Genomic DNA, 16,131 nt, shown 5'->3' with positions numbered 1-16,131 from the left:
GGTAATCTAGGAGACAATGGAGAGTAAGAATATAATCGTTGGAGGCTGGAGAAGAGTACTGCCAGCGTCTTCTGCACATGACATGGCACTATACTGACCTCACTGCACCTATTATCATTTCATTCACTATTAGTGGGGGAGGGAAACTCACAAAGCTACCCCTACTGTTAATGGGTGCTGGGAAAGGGGCTACTTGCTTCAGTGATCCAGGAACCGATAAGCTACCAATGTCCCAGAGACAAGCCTCAACTCATGTTCAGGAAGTGACCATAATTAAACACTACAGAGGACTGGCAGGGAAGAGCTTTGGGGTGGGGGAGGTAATGGAGGAAATGACCCACATTTCAGCATATACGTGGATTAGACTGTCAAAAGAATAATAAAGAATAACTTGTTTTTCCCGGTTTTTCAAGATCGGGTTTCTCTGTGTAACAGCATTGGCTGTCCTGGAACTCACTTTGTAGATCTGTCTGCCTCTGCTGTGATTAAAGGCATGTGTCACCACTGCCAGGCTAAGAATAACATCTTAAAAGAATAAAGATGCTTGAGACCATTAGTCATTATAGAAATTCAAGCTTAATCAGTGGACCCTGCTAGCTACACCTCAGAGAGTGGCTGACTGCTCCTGGGAAATGCTGATCCACTGCAGTGGAGAGCGGCTTCACGGTTCCTCCCTCTTAACTCTTCCCTTCATTTGGTTTCGCTCCACAGTGCTGGGGGTTGAATCTAGTGCCTATGTTAACATTTTACAGACTATCTAGGTTTTGTAGATTAGACCAGAAACAAAAGTGCAGACAAGGAATCACTTTCCTATTACCTATAAATATTTCACATTGGGACAAATCCTGGTTTCTAAAAATTGAAATATTTTTGCTTTTTTCTTCCAAAAATAGCTTTAAACACCCCTTTTACAAAGAACCAACTTTTTGAATTTAGACTTTCCAAGCATATTTTAACACGTTGTTTTTTGATACTATCTATTTTGTATTTTTTGCATAATTTCTGTTCCCAGTTTGAGATTTAGATAGTCTAAACTTTAAACTACTTTTGATCCGTTTGATTTTACTATTAGGAGCCCCACCTGTTACTTTCTTTTTTGAAATGCACTTTAAATGTCCAGCATTCCCTTGTTTTGCAATAAAAAAGTGAACCTCACCATCACTCCAGTTTGTCCCAATGTTTTGTCACTTCGGAGTCATTAACCAGTTAGTGGTGGGTTAACAAGGAGAAGCTGATCAAATCAACTTGCTACATGCTGGTGACCCCTTGGTTTAAATCACTTGAATTTAAGATGGCTAATTCATACTTACCAGAAAGCAATGTGGGTTAAATTTTTAAAAGTTCTTACCATTCTCATTTGACCACAGATTTTTTTCACATTAAAAAATATTTTTATTTTGTTATTATGTTTTAATTGTATAGGAATTTTATATCATGCACCCCAGTCCCACTCATTTCCCAGTCCCTCTGTATCCCTCCCAACTGCAGTGTCCCCCAAAGAAAGCCAAAGAAGAATAAAATAATAGTGATAATAAAAAAAAAAAACCCATTTTACTCTGGCCTTGGCAGACCATCAATATTGGATCCTCACCGACACGCCTCTCAGATATTTTGCTGTTCTGGGAGTAATGGAGATCCTGCGGCTATAGTTCCGCAGGATCAGTCCCTTCACATACTCCAGCATGCCATAGATGGGGTAGAGGTTGGGGTGTGTGCTTGGGTGGCAGCTGAGTTGGCTAGTCCCCGCCCGCTGGGATCACTCCTCTCAGGCGAGGGGCGGAGCCAGCTCTCAAGGTGAGAGGTGGGGCGGAGCTTGTCCAAGGGTGTGCTGGCCAGTTCTCCTTTTAGGGGCGGGGCCAGACTTCCCTGTGCTAGTTGACCACAGATTTAAAGCAGTAGGCTCTACCATAGTAAAAACAGACCTGGTATTTATAAAACACCATTTCCCACTTAAGTAACAATGCTTAATTTTGTCATATCTGAGAGTCTTAACTAAATGTGTTTTCTGTGGATCATGATGTCTCACACAGCAGGGGCCTGGCATCTTCAGGTCTGACAACGCCTGTTGTGTGCACTAACATGATTCCCTATACTTCCAAATGCTGACAGTGAGTAAAATGCAGACTGGGGAAACAGGACTTGATTTAAAACCCCAGGCAATTACACACTGCAACAAAAGAAATGAAAATAAAAAGGGGGAAAATGTATTCAACAGGCTTACTTTCCCAAGTTTCTTACTTTCTTCCTGGTACTCACTGCACTGACAAAGAGTTGAAACCCTCTGGTTTCCAAGACTCTGCAGTGAAGCTTCGATTGCCTCCCTCCACCACTATATTCTCTCTCCAACACTCAGCCCATCCAACCTGTTTCACCCTCAGTCCAACACTAACTCTCCACTTCACCCTGCCAATAACCTTATGCTTCTTCTCATAACTCGATGCCATTTGTCTCAGAAGCTAACTGATAATCTCCAGTTCTCACTTCTGAATCTAGGAACATTAAAAGGAGGCAATGATAAGCACAAAGCAAAGTACAATGGAAAAAAAAAAACACAGCAAGAAACTAAATTTTAAAAACCAAAGCAAGTGAAAACAAATCCATAAAGTAGGCTTACCTGTATCATTACTTTCCGGCAGAGGTTCGTATTCTGAGTGATCCAGAGTCAGAGTGCTCATGTCTGTCTGGTCCGCCTCTTGTAAGTCTGACAGTCCTGCATTCTCATGACTTTTGTCACCATCGCCATTGGCATCCAAACCTATAACTGCAATTGTATCCCAAAATGCTGTGTTAGAATAGCTTTCCCTGAAAATAAAGCTTACGTTGGTGGTTACTCAAATTGGATTGTAAAAGCTCCCAAGGCTCTAAGTCAGTGGATCTCAACCTTTCTAATGCTGGGGCCCTTTCATACAGTTCTTCATGTTGTGCTGACCACCAACCATAAAATTATTTCATTGCTACCTCAAATTATTTCAGAGCTACTGTTATCAATCATAATGTAAATCTCCGTTTTCTGGTGGTCTTAGGCCCACCCCTGTGAAAAGGTTGAGAGCTGCTGCTCTAAATACTATCACAAACCAGAACACAAATGTGAATGGGGAAGACGATTAAAATCTTAAGGAAAGCAAGGTTTAAAAGCAGGCTGCTCCAGGCTCTTACTCACCCTGCTGATCGCAGTCTGCAGGATGGCCAGGAGCCTCCTCCCATGCAGCATTCACACCAACAGCAGCACTACTTGCTTCCAAACGTAACATATGAGTCCCCCATACTTTCGCATTAGGGTTTAGCTCCGAAACCTTAGTTGTTGGGACCTAGAAAAAATTTTCACACACATATATATATATATACTAAGTTCAACCAAATGCTGTTAATGTTAAGAGAATGTAGGCTTAAAAGGCTAAGTCTAGCTATTCACACACACCTTTGGGATGAAATGAGGCTCAAAAGAAGCAGAGCTGATGTAGTCAGAACTCCACCTAAGTCATGCTTAAGTTTCTTCTAACCACAAGGCTGCTAAGCATTGTAAATAACAGATGCCTGCATTTCATCACACAATTGAATAACCAGTGATGTCCTATATGACCTAACACAGATCCCAATTCATAGATCTACAAATTCAATACAATGCAGATGGAAACATTTTAGTTATACAGTTCCAAGCACATAAGCAAGAGATAAAGAAAAAAAAAATCAAAGATCCTCCTAGCAGCCAGGGCTCCTGAAGCACAAGAGAGAGAAAGCCAGGAAAACACCTTACACTCTCAGCAGAGCTATTCGCCCCCATTCCTAAGAGAGCCTCCCTATCACCTCGGCCAGCCACTGCAGAACAACTCCCCTGAGCTACCATAGGGGTTGCAGGTGATGCTGACACTTCTAGACTAAGACGCTCACCTGTGCTAACACCACTGGGGCTTGAATCCAACATCCTACTGACAGCTGTGCAGTTATTTACTCTATAAACATCACCTGGAAAGGACTTTTGCCGGGCTTACTTTTTAAAGTGAGTAGGGATTTGTTCTTTCTTTTTTCTTTTTTGGTTTCTCTCTGTGTTGTCCAGGCTGTCCCAGAACTTGATCTGTGGACCAGGCTGTCTTTGAGTTCACAGAGTTTCCTTCCTCTGTCTCCCAAGTGCTGGGATTAAAGGTGTGCTTCACCATCACTTGGTGGAATTTTTCAATTTTTGGTAATGACAAACTAACAGTATATTTGGTAGTAAAAGTGTAAAATCCAATGTGAGGCTCCACAGATTCAGAATGGCTATTCTTTTTTTTTTTTTTTTTTTTTTTTTTGGTTTTTCGAGACAGGGTTTCTCTGTATTGTTTTGGAGGCTGTCCTAGAACTCACTCTGTAGACCAGGCTGGCCTCGAACTCACAGTCTGCCTCCCGAGTGCTGGGATTAAAGGAGTGCACCACCAACGCCCGGTCCCAGAATGGCTATTCTAACTGTACATAAGCTCACTGAGGTTTAAAGACATAGGTTCTGGTTAAAGGTGCATGATGTTATTTTTTTTTAATTTGCAGGCACTTTAATTTTAAAAGGAAAGAAATGAAAATATTCATAATAAAAAAATAAAGTGATGGCTTAAGGCACGCAGCATGAACCTGGTACTCATTGAGTGCTCATTAAATCATTAGCTCACTGGTTACAATGACCATAGAATCCCATGCTTAGATGCTGGAGACCTCATCCAAAGGTTTCCAGCTCAGAGTATCAGAGCACTACCACTTCCTGGGTCTTGTTCAATTCCAGACACATCAGCTGCTTGCTGTTTCTAACACAACAGCACTTCTGTACCTCAGTTCAGTTTATCTAGATATCCTTTGATTTCTTTCAGGGATTATGGTCTTTGCTCATGCACTTTATAATTTACAAACCTAAATGTTTCCCCAACCCAGTGAAAAATAAAACATCCCAGTGTCAGTTATTACCCAAATACTAACTCCAATTTGCCACTGAACTTCAAAAAACCACTCGCTTTTTCGATTACACTACCAGCCATGGTACAATGAAGTAGAGCCCCCTCAAGAAGGGACAAGAGATCCCAGTCCTGGGTGGTACCTCAAACTTAGCGTTCTATGCTGGGAACAGCCAGGCTGCATTGCTCCTGGGTTTAGCATATAGACACTACTCATTTCTGCACTCCATAACACATGAAGCATCGTAAATGAGCTGTATCAAGGAAGCATGTAGATTTGTAATTACAAACAGGTAGATTAAATCCACAGTCTCAGGTAAGGGAAGCCACCAGAGAAAAGTAGAAGGCTTCCGGGTCAAACAGTATTTATGTTCATCCTCTGGAAGCAACTCTGACCTTCTGCTACCTCCACTCACTGGGAAATAACTGAAACACCACACCACAAAACAGATGCCTAGTTAGCACCCATCTGGACCAGAATTTGATTCCCAGCACCCATGTGGTAGCTCACAACCTGTTACTCCAGTCCCAGGGAGTAACAGCACCAGGTATGCACATGATACACAGATACATGCAGGCAAAACATTCATGCACATAAAATAAATAAATCTTTAAATAAGAAATCTGCTGGGAGACGGTGGTGTTGTCTATAATTCCAGTCCTTGGGAGGCAGAGGCAAGCAAATCTGAGTTCAAGGCCAGCCTTATTTACAGAGAAAGTTCTAGGATGGCCAGGGCAATGCACAGAAACAAAAACAAAGAGAAATTTTAAAAAAATAAAAAAGACACCATTATTCCTTCGTGTAGTTATGTCCAAGCCAGACATGAGGAAGGCTACACAATTCTAAGCAGTTAATTAGGATTCAGTAATATCCTGCACTCCTACTACAATCAGAACAAGTCTAATAGGTAGGTATTACCACCCACCCCCATTTCACAAGAAAACTAAGGTTGAATAATCTGCCAATGATAACAGTGGTAGTGAGAAAATTGCACTCCAGTATTAGCAAACACAAAACATTCAAGAACTGACTTCTCAAAATTCACATGAAAAATAATCTTACTAGAGACAAACCTGCTACTATTTAAACCATGGTTTTCTTGTGGGTGTATGAAACTTGTAAAGGATTTTAAATAAGAACCCTAGTTTCATCTGCCTAGTTCTATGAGCCAGTTTTTCCCCCCTGAAAATCTGTGGGTTGGCAACAAGCTGACCTTAGCTGCCACATTCTGAAGTGACTACATAAAAAGTCAACACTGCTTCTCTTTGAAGGATGAGGCATCCCACTCACAGGTTCTGATCCTCTGTATATTCAAATCATTCTGCTCTATTTAAAAAAGGGGGTACTGACTCAGAAGTTTGTAAGATAGAATGGTCGTGCCAACAAGTTGCTGAATAGGAACTAGAGGCATGTCAGAGAGGGGAAAGTAGATGGGGAAACTAAAATATGGAGATATGAGATAATGGAACAAAGAACAGGACACCTTAGGAAGCCTGTACTCCTGGAGTTGCCCTGACTTCTGAGTCACACCGATGTTGTCTCTGGCCCTTTAACTACAAAGCTGAGATACAACAGCCCAATATAAAGTTAGTTTTAAAATATCTGTAACAAGACTTTGAAAATATTTAAAAATTTTGAAAATATTTCAAAAATTAAGGCAACACGTTAAACAGTAATGCCAGATATCTGTATATTGCTTGGACATAATCTCACAATTTAAGAGCCAATTAAAACGGAAAGGATATATTGCATAAAGTCGTAAGACAAAGACAGCACTCAGTCTGCTCTTTGCATAAACATACCAAGCATAGGTTCTGATGTTCTGTATATTCAAATCATTACTAACTGTGCACACTTAAAAAATTCTTTGTATATTATCTTAAAAGTTCAATTGTTTAGAGGTTTGTCCTCTACAACTATTTAAGGAGAAAAACCAACGAATGTGGGTACAAAAACAATGTGGCATGGAGAAAAGAAGGGCGGCAAGACAAGATCAATGAGCAATCCCTTTAATTATATGACATGTTTATTCTCCTCTTAAAGCCTTCTCCTTAATATTTGAGTGAAATCTATCTCTTTCCTATTACAGAGAGCTTTTCTTAATGATTCCATAAATATCACTACAAATAAACTGGCTGAATAAAGAAAAACATCTTCTATTTTAGGTCAGTCTCATTGGGTTTCATATCCTCAGATTCAACAAGTCACAGAAAACCCCATATTCCCTACTAAATATATACAAATTTTTCTTGCTATTTCCCTAAACAACATAGTGCTACCAATATTTCCACAGCTCCTACATGGTGTTCGATATTTTAAGTATGCAAGAGAATGCATATATATGTAGTGATATATATTTAAGATTTAATAAAACTTGCCTGAGGATTCAGAAAGCAAAGTCAATCAATCACAAACCACAGAAGCCAGGCACACAACTTTATTCCCAGCAGCCAGAAGTTAGGAGGTGCTGGTATATACCTTTAATCCTAGGACTCAAGGCCACCCAGGATTACAAGAGACAAAATAACTATAAAAGAGTAAAAAAGTTCACCCCTTTAATGCCAGCATTATGGAGGTATGTAAGACAGGAGCAAGGTCTCAGTATCAGGCATTCATTCTTCAGTCACATTGAGAATAAGATCACCCCAGCCCTTTTAGAGGTAAGAGCTCTCTGGTAGCTTGGCTGCTTTGCTTCCCTGACTTTCAGGTTGAACCCCAATATCTGTCTCTGGGTCATTTACTTTCATGAGAAAAAAAATATATATATACATACAGATACACACACACACACACACACACACACACACACATACACACACACACACACACAAGTTAGCTACCCAACATCAGCAGCAAACCATTTTCCAAACCACTGAGGTCCGGACACAAGTGATTCTGACTGAAACTGAAGATTTTGGGGTCAGTTTCAAGTAGCAAATTTTTCTGCCTTAGACACAATACAAAACAAAACATACTTGATGTATTTGTGTTCTATAAATGTGACACGTTACCAGTGACTTCCAATAGTTGCTGAAACTCCTCACACTGTCCATGTGACAAGAACCCCTTTCAGAAGGGAAAGGGACACTGAGTACAACAGTATCCATACAGAAAGGTCTGCACAATGCTGCTGGGTAACTAATAGGCATGCTTCAGCACCAACACTTTACATACAAACTCTGGCTTAAATAAACCAATTAATAGTTCACATTTCTCATTTGAAAAAGGTTAAATTGATGCTTCATGCATTCAGTCTTACAAAAGCATCTAGGCTGCCTACAACCTAGAATTAACTAATTTCCATAAACACAATCAAAGGTAAAGTCTATCAGAGCACAACACAACAAAACACTGATACAGTATACTTACTAACAGTCCACCTCTAGTCTGCCATCCCCAAACAACACCATCCTCTGACACTGGCAGCTGATAAGGGGTCTGTTCCAATGAAAACGAAGGACTTCCTAAGTACGGAGGCTTACTGTATAGATTCTCACTAAAAATTTGTGCATCTTCTGTCATGTTTTCTTGATATCTACCACACCCACCTGCCAGTCCTTCTGAAAATTCCTGGCTTGCTAATCCTGCCATTGGGTAATAGGAAAATTTATTTAAACAATGAGCACAGAACTCTTCTGGGATCCTGTGCCAATCCATTTCTGAGCGATTTTCAGATACATTTAAGATGTCCTCTGTGGGTGATGCAACACAGTCACCACTTGGCACTGCACATTCTTTACTGTCTGTTGGGATGGCAGGAATTGCCTGGGGAGCATTACTGGGAATAGCTGCAGGCATATCCACTTGTACAGAGTCAACATCAATAAAAGAGGAACACCCTTCAGCAGTGTCGCTTAATACTATTTTTTTTAAAGTCACCTCACAGTTTCCTGAAAAATGCACCTCTCCATTTAAAGTGGATTCTTTAACTGTGGGCTTCTCATTTCTTCTTTTTGTCCAATGTGGGCCTAAGCAGTCAATGCTGTAATGATCAATACTGTCTTTATCCAAACAAAGATTGTCTTTCTCTTCTTTGCAAGTCAGTTTTTGTTTGCTCAGTTCTGATGCACTGTTACTAAAGGCATTAGAAACTTTTTTAATTGATTCAGAATTAATGAAAGGCAATTCTCGGCTTTTGTCACTATTAACCCATTCCTCTTCACGTGACACTGGACTCTGGTTTAATGGTGGTACAACAGTGAGGTCTGGGTATTCATTCACTCCATCAGTTTTGTACCTGTTTTTAATTTGATTAGTTTCACAATCAGGATCTGCTGCTATGTCAGAACCAATACAAGTTACCGTGTTCTCACTGGGCAGGACTTTACATTTAAGAACATTTGTTTCCCACTGAAAGATTGTTTTAGCATCTGACTTGGCATTTTCTATGTCGTCCTCACCAATGTCCCTATAATTAGCCTCCTGTGGTTCCTTTTCAGCCTTTTCTAGTACATAGGGCCCACTAGATTGGTTGTGTACTGCACCACCTAAGCTCTTCACATGTACTTTATCTCCTGTGTTACCATGTAGGACTGCTTCCCTTGCTTCAGTATCAGCACAGGTGAAAATAAATGCAGGAGGTGTTTCTGGGTCCTGAAGAGATCTGGAGTGATCATGAGACTTGTCACTTGGCATTCTTTGTGAAAGTCCAAGCTTTAGCAGATCTATCTTCTGGACTACCCCTTCTGTATCTGGTTTATTTTCCACTTGAGTTAAATCACAAGTCTCTGTCTGAGCCTTGTCTGTCCTACTACCTACACAGAGGTTTGCTTGATACCAATATTTCAACTCCCTCTTGTCATGGCTCTCCATCTCTACAATGCTCGTTCTATCTTCATCTTGATAAGTAAAACAATTTTCAGAATACAAGAACATCTCACTTCTCTTTGCCATATGAATACTTTCAGTTTTCAGACTGCTATCCCCCAAGTGCTGCTTCTTCATTAGCACTGGCTCCTCGTGGGGTTCAGGATTAGCGACGTCAGGTTTGCTCAAGGCACCTTCTCTGAGATTAGCATGAACTGGGAGACACTCATTGCCTAAACTCTCTGAAACAAACCTTTCAGGGCTTAAATTAATTTTATCTAGACCAAAGGAAAGGATCCTACTTGGCCTGCTAACACTGATGTAAAAATAATCATTGCCTTCTAGTAGTTTTTCAGAGTTATGTTCTCTTTCCATGTTAGAGCTTAAACTTTGGCCAGCACCAACTGTTATAGCCTCAGGCTCACCATTCCCATCAACATATGAAATATTAAGTAAATCAACAAGTGAATCATCCACCTGACTTCCTATTCCTGAAGCACTGTTCTCTCTTTCTTCAGATACAGCACACGAACACTTTAATGAGTCACTGCCTATGTTAATATTTAATTCAGGGAGTAGGCCAGCATTATGCAATGTACTATGTTCTGTGTGATCTTTAAGGAATTTGGTATAAACTTTTTCCCTTAGAGACTCAGCTTGCAGGTCACTGACGTGTGCTTCTTCAGATGGACTACATTCACTTTTCTCACTAAATGCTTCTTTTGCTTCACAGGGGTGTATGACATCCTGGGGTAACAGATCTTCATGCTGCAGCTTTAACTCTCCTGCCCTCTGTACAGCATTCGAGGTGGCACATTCTTCCCTGTTATCTAAGGGCCAATCTACTTGGAAAACTTCATAAGTAACAGCTGAATGACATTCTTCTGCAGCTGCTCCATACATGGGAGTGTACAGTTCCTCTTCCGTGTTCAAGCACTCCAGATCTACAGCACAAATACTGTAAAATTTGCTCTCCCTTGAATTCTCACAGTGTTTGTCACCAAGACAAATACGACTTTTATTTTGCCACTCTCCAGCAGAAACATCTACAGAGTTACTCTCATTAAAACTACTGATTCGAACATTTAGTACTTTTTCTTTCTCTATTGAAGAGTTTTTACAAGTGGCCAGGCAACACTGCAGATGGTCACTTACAAAAGTTTCCTCCTGTGGGTCAGAGGGCATGGGTTCATGTGAGAAAGGCTGGTCATCTTCAGGACAAGCCTGTCCGTCACTACTCCTATGCCATGGGTCACTGACAATCTCAGAATTCTCTTCAATAACAACAGTATCTAAATTCTTGTCACCCTCATCTACATTTTCAGACCCATGAAAGAACTCATATGTTGAAGAATTAGAATTCAGTGACTGATTTGATCTATGATCCAGTTCGTGCCCAGACCTTGTAAAAACTCTAGTCCACACAGTGACACCAGCTGTAGCTAGGCTGGGTCCATTTTCAACATTGTGAAGCTCCTCACCTTCAAGGCTATCAAATAATGAAGATAAAGTTTTACTTATCTTGTTCTCCGGTTTCTTCTCTTCCACAGATTTTTGTAGCAGGCCAATTTTCTCATTGTCACTGTCACTATTTAATTCCTTGCTGAAGCAACAGCCCATATCGAAAGTTTAAAAGCTCACATCACAATGCCTGCCCTTTTCTGAGCTTCTACAAACGTCTCACACTAACTTTCTATCATGTCTGAAAAGAAGCCAACACATGGTACCAAAAATAACTCCTTGCACAGCAGTCACATGTTACTGCCACTCAAATCTAAATCCTAATGACAACAGAGCCCTGCCTGGCATTCATCAGACTCCTTGTGCCGAAATCCAAATGGCACATGGAATGTAAAGGTGCAGAACAGCGGGGGGGAGGGAGGGAGACAGAAACATATATGTGGCTTTTTCCTTATTTTCATAAACTTAATTCTAAAAACAACTCAAAGTTATTAGCCCAACCAGAATTTCAAACTTCTGGTCTTTTGTTTCAGTGTTCCAATATCTCCCTTTAACGAAAACAATACCAGAAACTTTTAACATTTACAACTACTAGGCTGCAAAGGGGCACCATGGGTAAGGGTGCTTGCTGTGCAAACCTGGGATGGAATGTCTGACCTGCACATATTTGCTTACACAGACACAGACACACACGCTGGTGGTGCACGCCTTTAATCCCAGCACTCATGAGACAGAGGCAGGTGGACCTCTGTGAGTTCGAGGCCAGCCTGGTCTACAAAGTGAGTTCCAGGACATGCTCCAAAGCTACAGAGAAACCCTGTCTCAAAAAACAAAAACAAAAAAAGTTTAATTTTACCAGGAGTAGTAGCACACACCTTTAATCCCAGTACTCTGGAGGCAGAGGCAGGCAGACCTCGGTGAGTCTGAATCCAGCCTGGTCTACAAAGTGAGTTCTAGTCAGGACTGTTACAGAGAAACCCTGTCTCAAAAAAAAAAAAAACAAAAAAAAAAAAAAGAGAATTCTCCTAAAAGCACTATATGCTGCTAAAAATATTTAACCTGTAAGATACTGTGCTAAAAACAGACAGTTGTTAAACCAAATGCAAGTATTGGCTATTTTCAGACCATCAAGCTTTCTGTGAGCCTACTTATTCAATATACAGACATGTAGTAATTAATCTAACCATTCACTCAGAAACAATGTCATTAAAAAGCATAATTTGTTGATGGGTGGGGTGGGGTGCAGGAGAGTAAAACCTAGCCTTGCATAAGTCAAGCAAACACTATTCTACCACAGAGCTATATCCCAAGACAGTTCCTTTGGTTAAGTTCTCTTATCATGCTATCTTTAAGTAGTTTTAAAGGATTATTTCTAACTGGGACAGTAAGATGGGCTTAGTGAGTAAAGGCAGTAGCCACCAAGCCTGACAGTCCAAGTTTGATCCCTGGGACCAACACTGTGAAAGGAGAGAACTGACTCCCCCAATTTGTCCTCTGACCTCTACACACATGCTATGACATGTGTTTACATATGTGTGTGCACACATATATATATACACAGAATAATTAGATGTAATGAAATGCTTCAGATCATTCTGACATAGTTTAGGCTTTATTGAGTTGTCTATAGTTTAGTGCAGAAGAAGAATCATGATTATAAGACATGGCACTTCCCAGAAAACAAGCACTTCCACTAACACTGCTCATCCTTACACCTCTCTCTCAAACAGCATCTCTGCTCATTTATGCTGAAATGCAATAGAATCAGTACAACACAAAATGGCCCCGAGGCCAAAGTAGTTACACTAAGTAAGAATACTGAGGTTGCTTGGCTGAAGAGAAGGCAGTAGGATGTAGACCCTGAACCCTTACCTTACTTCCTATCTCTCATGCTAGGATGACAATCACTGGTCACTATACAGTTTATACAGCATGGAGGATCTTTCCCTACATGTGAGGCAAATCATCTATCAACAGAGCTATATATTCAGACTATTTCCTTATTCTTTTACTTGGGATTTGACTTGCACACTCTTAAAAACAACCATCAAAATGTAAAGCTAGGCATATACACACATACAATTAACTGAATGCAGATAAACTGAAAATACTGTAATGAATACTAGAGAATAAAGTAATATATCTGACACTCCCATTGTGAAAAAGAGACAATATCAACACTTAACACACTCGAGGACACAGTGTTAAATGGGCCCTCCTTTTGAGAAACATCTACATTTTTCTAAATGTTTTACAATACATATTTGGGATATTGCCATATCTGGCCATCTTGGCTGTGGCTAGACAACATGTGATAAATCTAAAAAATGAATTACCTGAGTCAAAGCAGGAATGGAACTTGTTTGAGAAGTGGTTTGCGATATAGGACCATTCATCTGTAAAATTGAAAACATCAAAAACTTCATCATTCTAACATAAAGAAAACAAATTTCAAACCATAGTAATTAAGCAAAACCAAACCCACTAGAAAAAAAGCATGTTTTTACAATAGCAAAGGAATTTATGAATAAGTATATTCAGAAGAAGAGAGGAGCCTAAAATATATAATTTTTGGAAGTTCCAAGTAAAATTTCTGGTAGCTTCAACTGGGGTGATTTTAAAAAGCTACTTTTCCAAACACTACTTAGAAACTTTAATATTACTACTTCACAAGATTAAATCTTTTTTGTTTTAGTTTTGATTTCTCTGTGTAGCCCTGGGTGTCCTAGAACAGAGATCCACCTGTCTCTACCTCCTGAGTGCTGGGATTAAAGGTGTGCACCATGGCCACCCAGCTAGGATTAAAGTTTTAAAATATTTATTATTTATGTGTACATTGCATGTATGTACTTCCATTTGTGTGCAAGTGCCCTCAGGGGGACTGAATGGCCTGAAGCTGCACTTACAAGAGGGTATAAGCTGCCTAGGGTGGGTGCTAGGGGCTCTTAAACACTGAGCCATCTTTCTAATTAGTCCAGAATTAAAATTCAAAGGTAGCCAAAACAACAAAAAGTACAATAAAATCCCAATGAACTCTTCTAATATACTTTACTACAGCAGCTGTGATATTAGTAAGGTGTTCAGCTCTTAAAGCTATTTTATGTGCATCTGAGTGTTTTGCATGCATGAATGTCTGTATACCACATGTATGCCCGGTACCCACGGAGGTCAGAAGAGGATTCAGGAGGTCCCCTGGAAGTGGAGTTATATATAGATGGTTTTAAGACATGATGTAGAAGGGTGGTGGTGGCAGACAATTTTCTTTAATCCCAGCACTTGGGAGGCAGAGGCAGGAGGATCTCTTTGAGTTAAGAGTTACTAGAGATTGATGTTACACAGAGATGCCAAGACAACCTAAGTAGGCCTACACCATTCTTGTACAAGTGCACTTCTGTTAGCAGATTTAGCACAGCTTGGCCTGTAGGTCTTTACTTCTAACTCACTGCTAAATATGTTTCTCTTGCTGTAGGGATCTCAGCCAGGAACACTGGATGAGTAAGAAGTCCTTTTGCCTCTTTAAGACTGTTATTACTTGATACACTTGTTCTAAGACTCTTAAGTCCAACTTTAAAGATAGAGTTCTTTATTAGAAAAAGAAATGGATGCCTGTGGCCTGTGCATCTCCCCTCCCTCCAATACCTACCAGATGAGAGCTGTCCTTGCCCTCCTGGACTCGCTGTGCCTGCGGTTCAGCCACAACTTTAGTGTCCTGATCAGAAGTCATGGGCTCCACTGGAGGAGTATAATGCTAACCTCACGATGCTGGAAAAGGACAGAGAGTGAAAGGGTCACTTGAGAAGCACCAGTTTTTGTAGTTTTATATTTGAGATGGTCTATGGTCTAACTCTGTAACCCAAGCTCGCCTAGAACTCATTATATAGTCCAGGTTGCCTCCAACTCACTGGAATCCTCTTGCTTTAGCTTCCCCAGTGCTGGAATCCCAATGGATTCTAAGTAGTTTAGAAATATCTGCCTAGAACATTCATGTTATTCACTAAGGTCTTGGCAAGTTTCTCTTTTAGACAACCACATTGTGTGCTAATACAGAAAAACCCAGGAACTCATCTTCAAACATAAAACCGAGGGGTTAATAGTCAAGAGACATGAGGAATATTCATAGCTCAAGAATAAAAACCCCAAGGACTAGAAAGTTGGCTAAGTGGTTAAGAGCACTGGCTGTTCTTCCAAGGACCCAGGTTCAATTCCCAGCATCCACATGGCAGCTCACAGCTGTCTGTAACTCCGATTCCAGGGAATCTGATACCCTCACACAGATGTACATGCAGGCAAAGCATCATGCAAATGAAATAAATAAATCTTTAAAAAAAAGCTAATTTCAAAAATAGCCAAAGAATGTAAACACCTCCCACCCCCAATCAATGGAAAATTACAAACACACATACTTAGATGTTCAAATACCTCACTAATCATCAGGGAAAAGCTAATTAAAACCACAAAAAGCTATAAAAAAGACAAGTGACAACAAGTATTGACATGGGTGTGAAGAACAAAGAATGCTGCTGGAAGGACCTGTGAGGCCATTACTGAAAATGGAGGTTTCTCAAAAACTTAAAAATAAAACTACTACAGTATATGATCCAGCAATTCCACTTTTTGGGGGGAATGCAATAAGGTCCTTGTGAAGACAGCCCATGCTCACTACAATTCACTTACAATCTAATCAAACACACGGAGGGAAACAAACAGAATGGTAGGGAATGGGAAGGAGAGAGAAGATAGGAAGCCACAGGTCAAAGGGCACACAGTTCAGTGATTTAAGATGATGAGATCTCCTGATCTAGTATAACTCAGGGCTAGCATTATTATGCACAAAAGTCTACTATGAAAGTAGATTTCACATGCCCTTGATGTACACTTAAAGTAACAATGTGAGATGACTGATTACAAGAACCATTTCACCATGTATACCTCAGGCAAGCATATACAAAG

The 16,131-nt window shown here is 40.3% G+C and overlaps 1 protein-coding gene across 3 annotated transcripts in view; it reads right to left on the bottom strand.

Annotated features, from left to right (window-relative positions):
- Positions 1-16,131, bottom strand: part of Larp4b (La ribonucleoprotein 4B) — a 73,274-nt gene that overhangs the window by 31,852 nt on the left and 25,291 nt on the right. For 2 of the 3 annotated variants that reach the window (XM_040755576.1, XM_040755578.1), the window contains exons 2-5: positions 14,825-14,943; positions 13,518-13,577; positions 3,161-3,308; positions 2,615-2,761 (exon numbers count right to left, since the gene is read on the bottom strand). In XM_040755576.1, the coding sequence (XP_040611510.1) occupies positions 2,615-2,761; positions 3,161-3,308; positions 13,518-13,577; positions 14,825-14,905 (436 nt within the window). In that variant the 5' untranslated portion in view covers positions 14,906-14,943. Of the gene's footprint in view, positions 1-2,614; positions 2,762-3,160; positions 3,309-3,418; positions 3,610-13,517; positions 13,578-14,824; positions 14,944-16,131 lie in introns of those variants that run through there. The other variant, XM_040755577.1, reaches the window with a different exon arrangement.

This window comes from Mesocricetus auratus, unplaced genomic scaffold, assembly GCF_017639785.1.
Source record: "Mesocricetus auratus isolate SY011 unplaced genomic scaffold, BCM_Maur_2.0 Super-Scaffold_100013, whole genome shotgun sequence".
NCBI classification, from domain to species: Eukaryota; Metazoa; Chordata; class Mammalia; order Rodentia; family Cricetidae; genus Mesocricetus; species Mesocricetus auratus.
The sequence above is the reverse complement of the archived record's forward strand: the minus strand, read 5'-3'. Positions and strand labels throughout refer to the sequence as shown.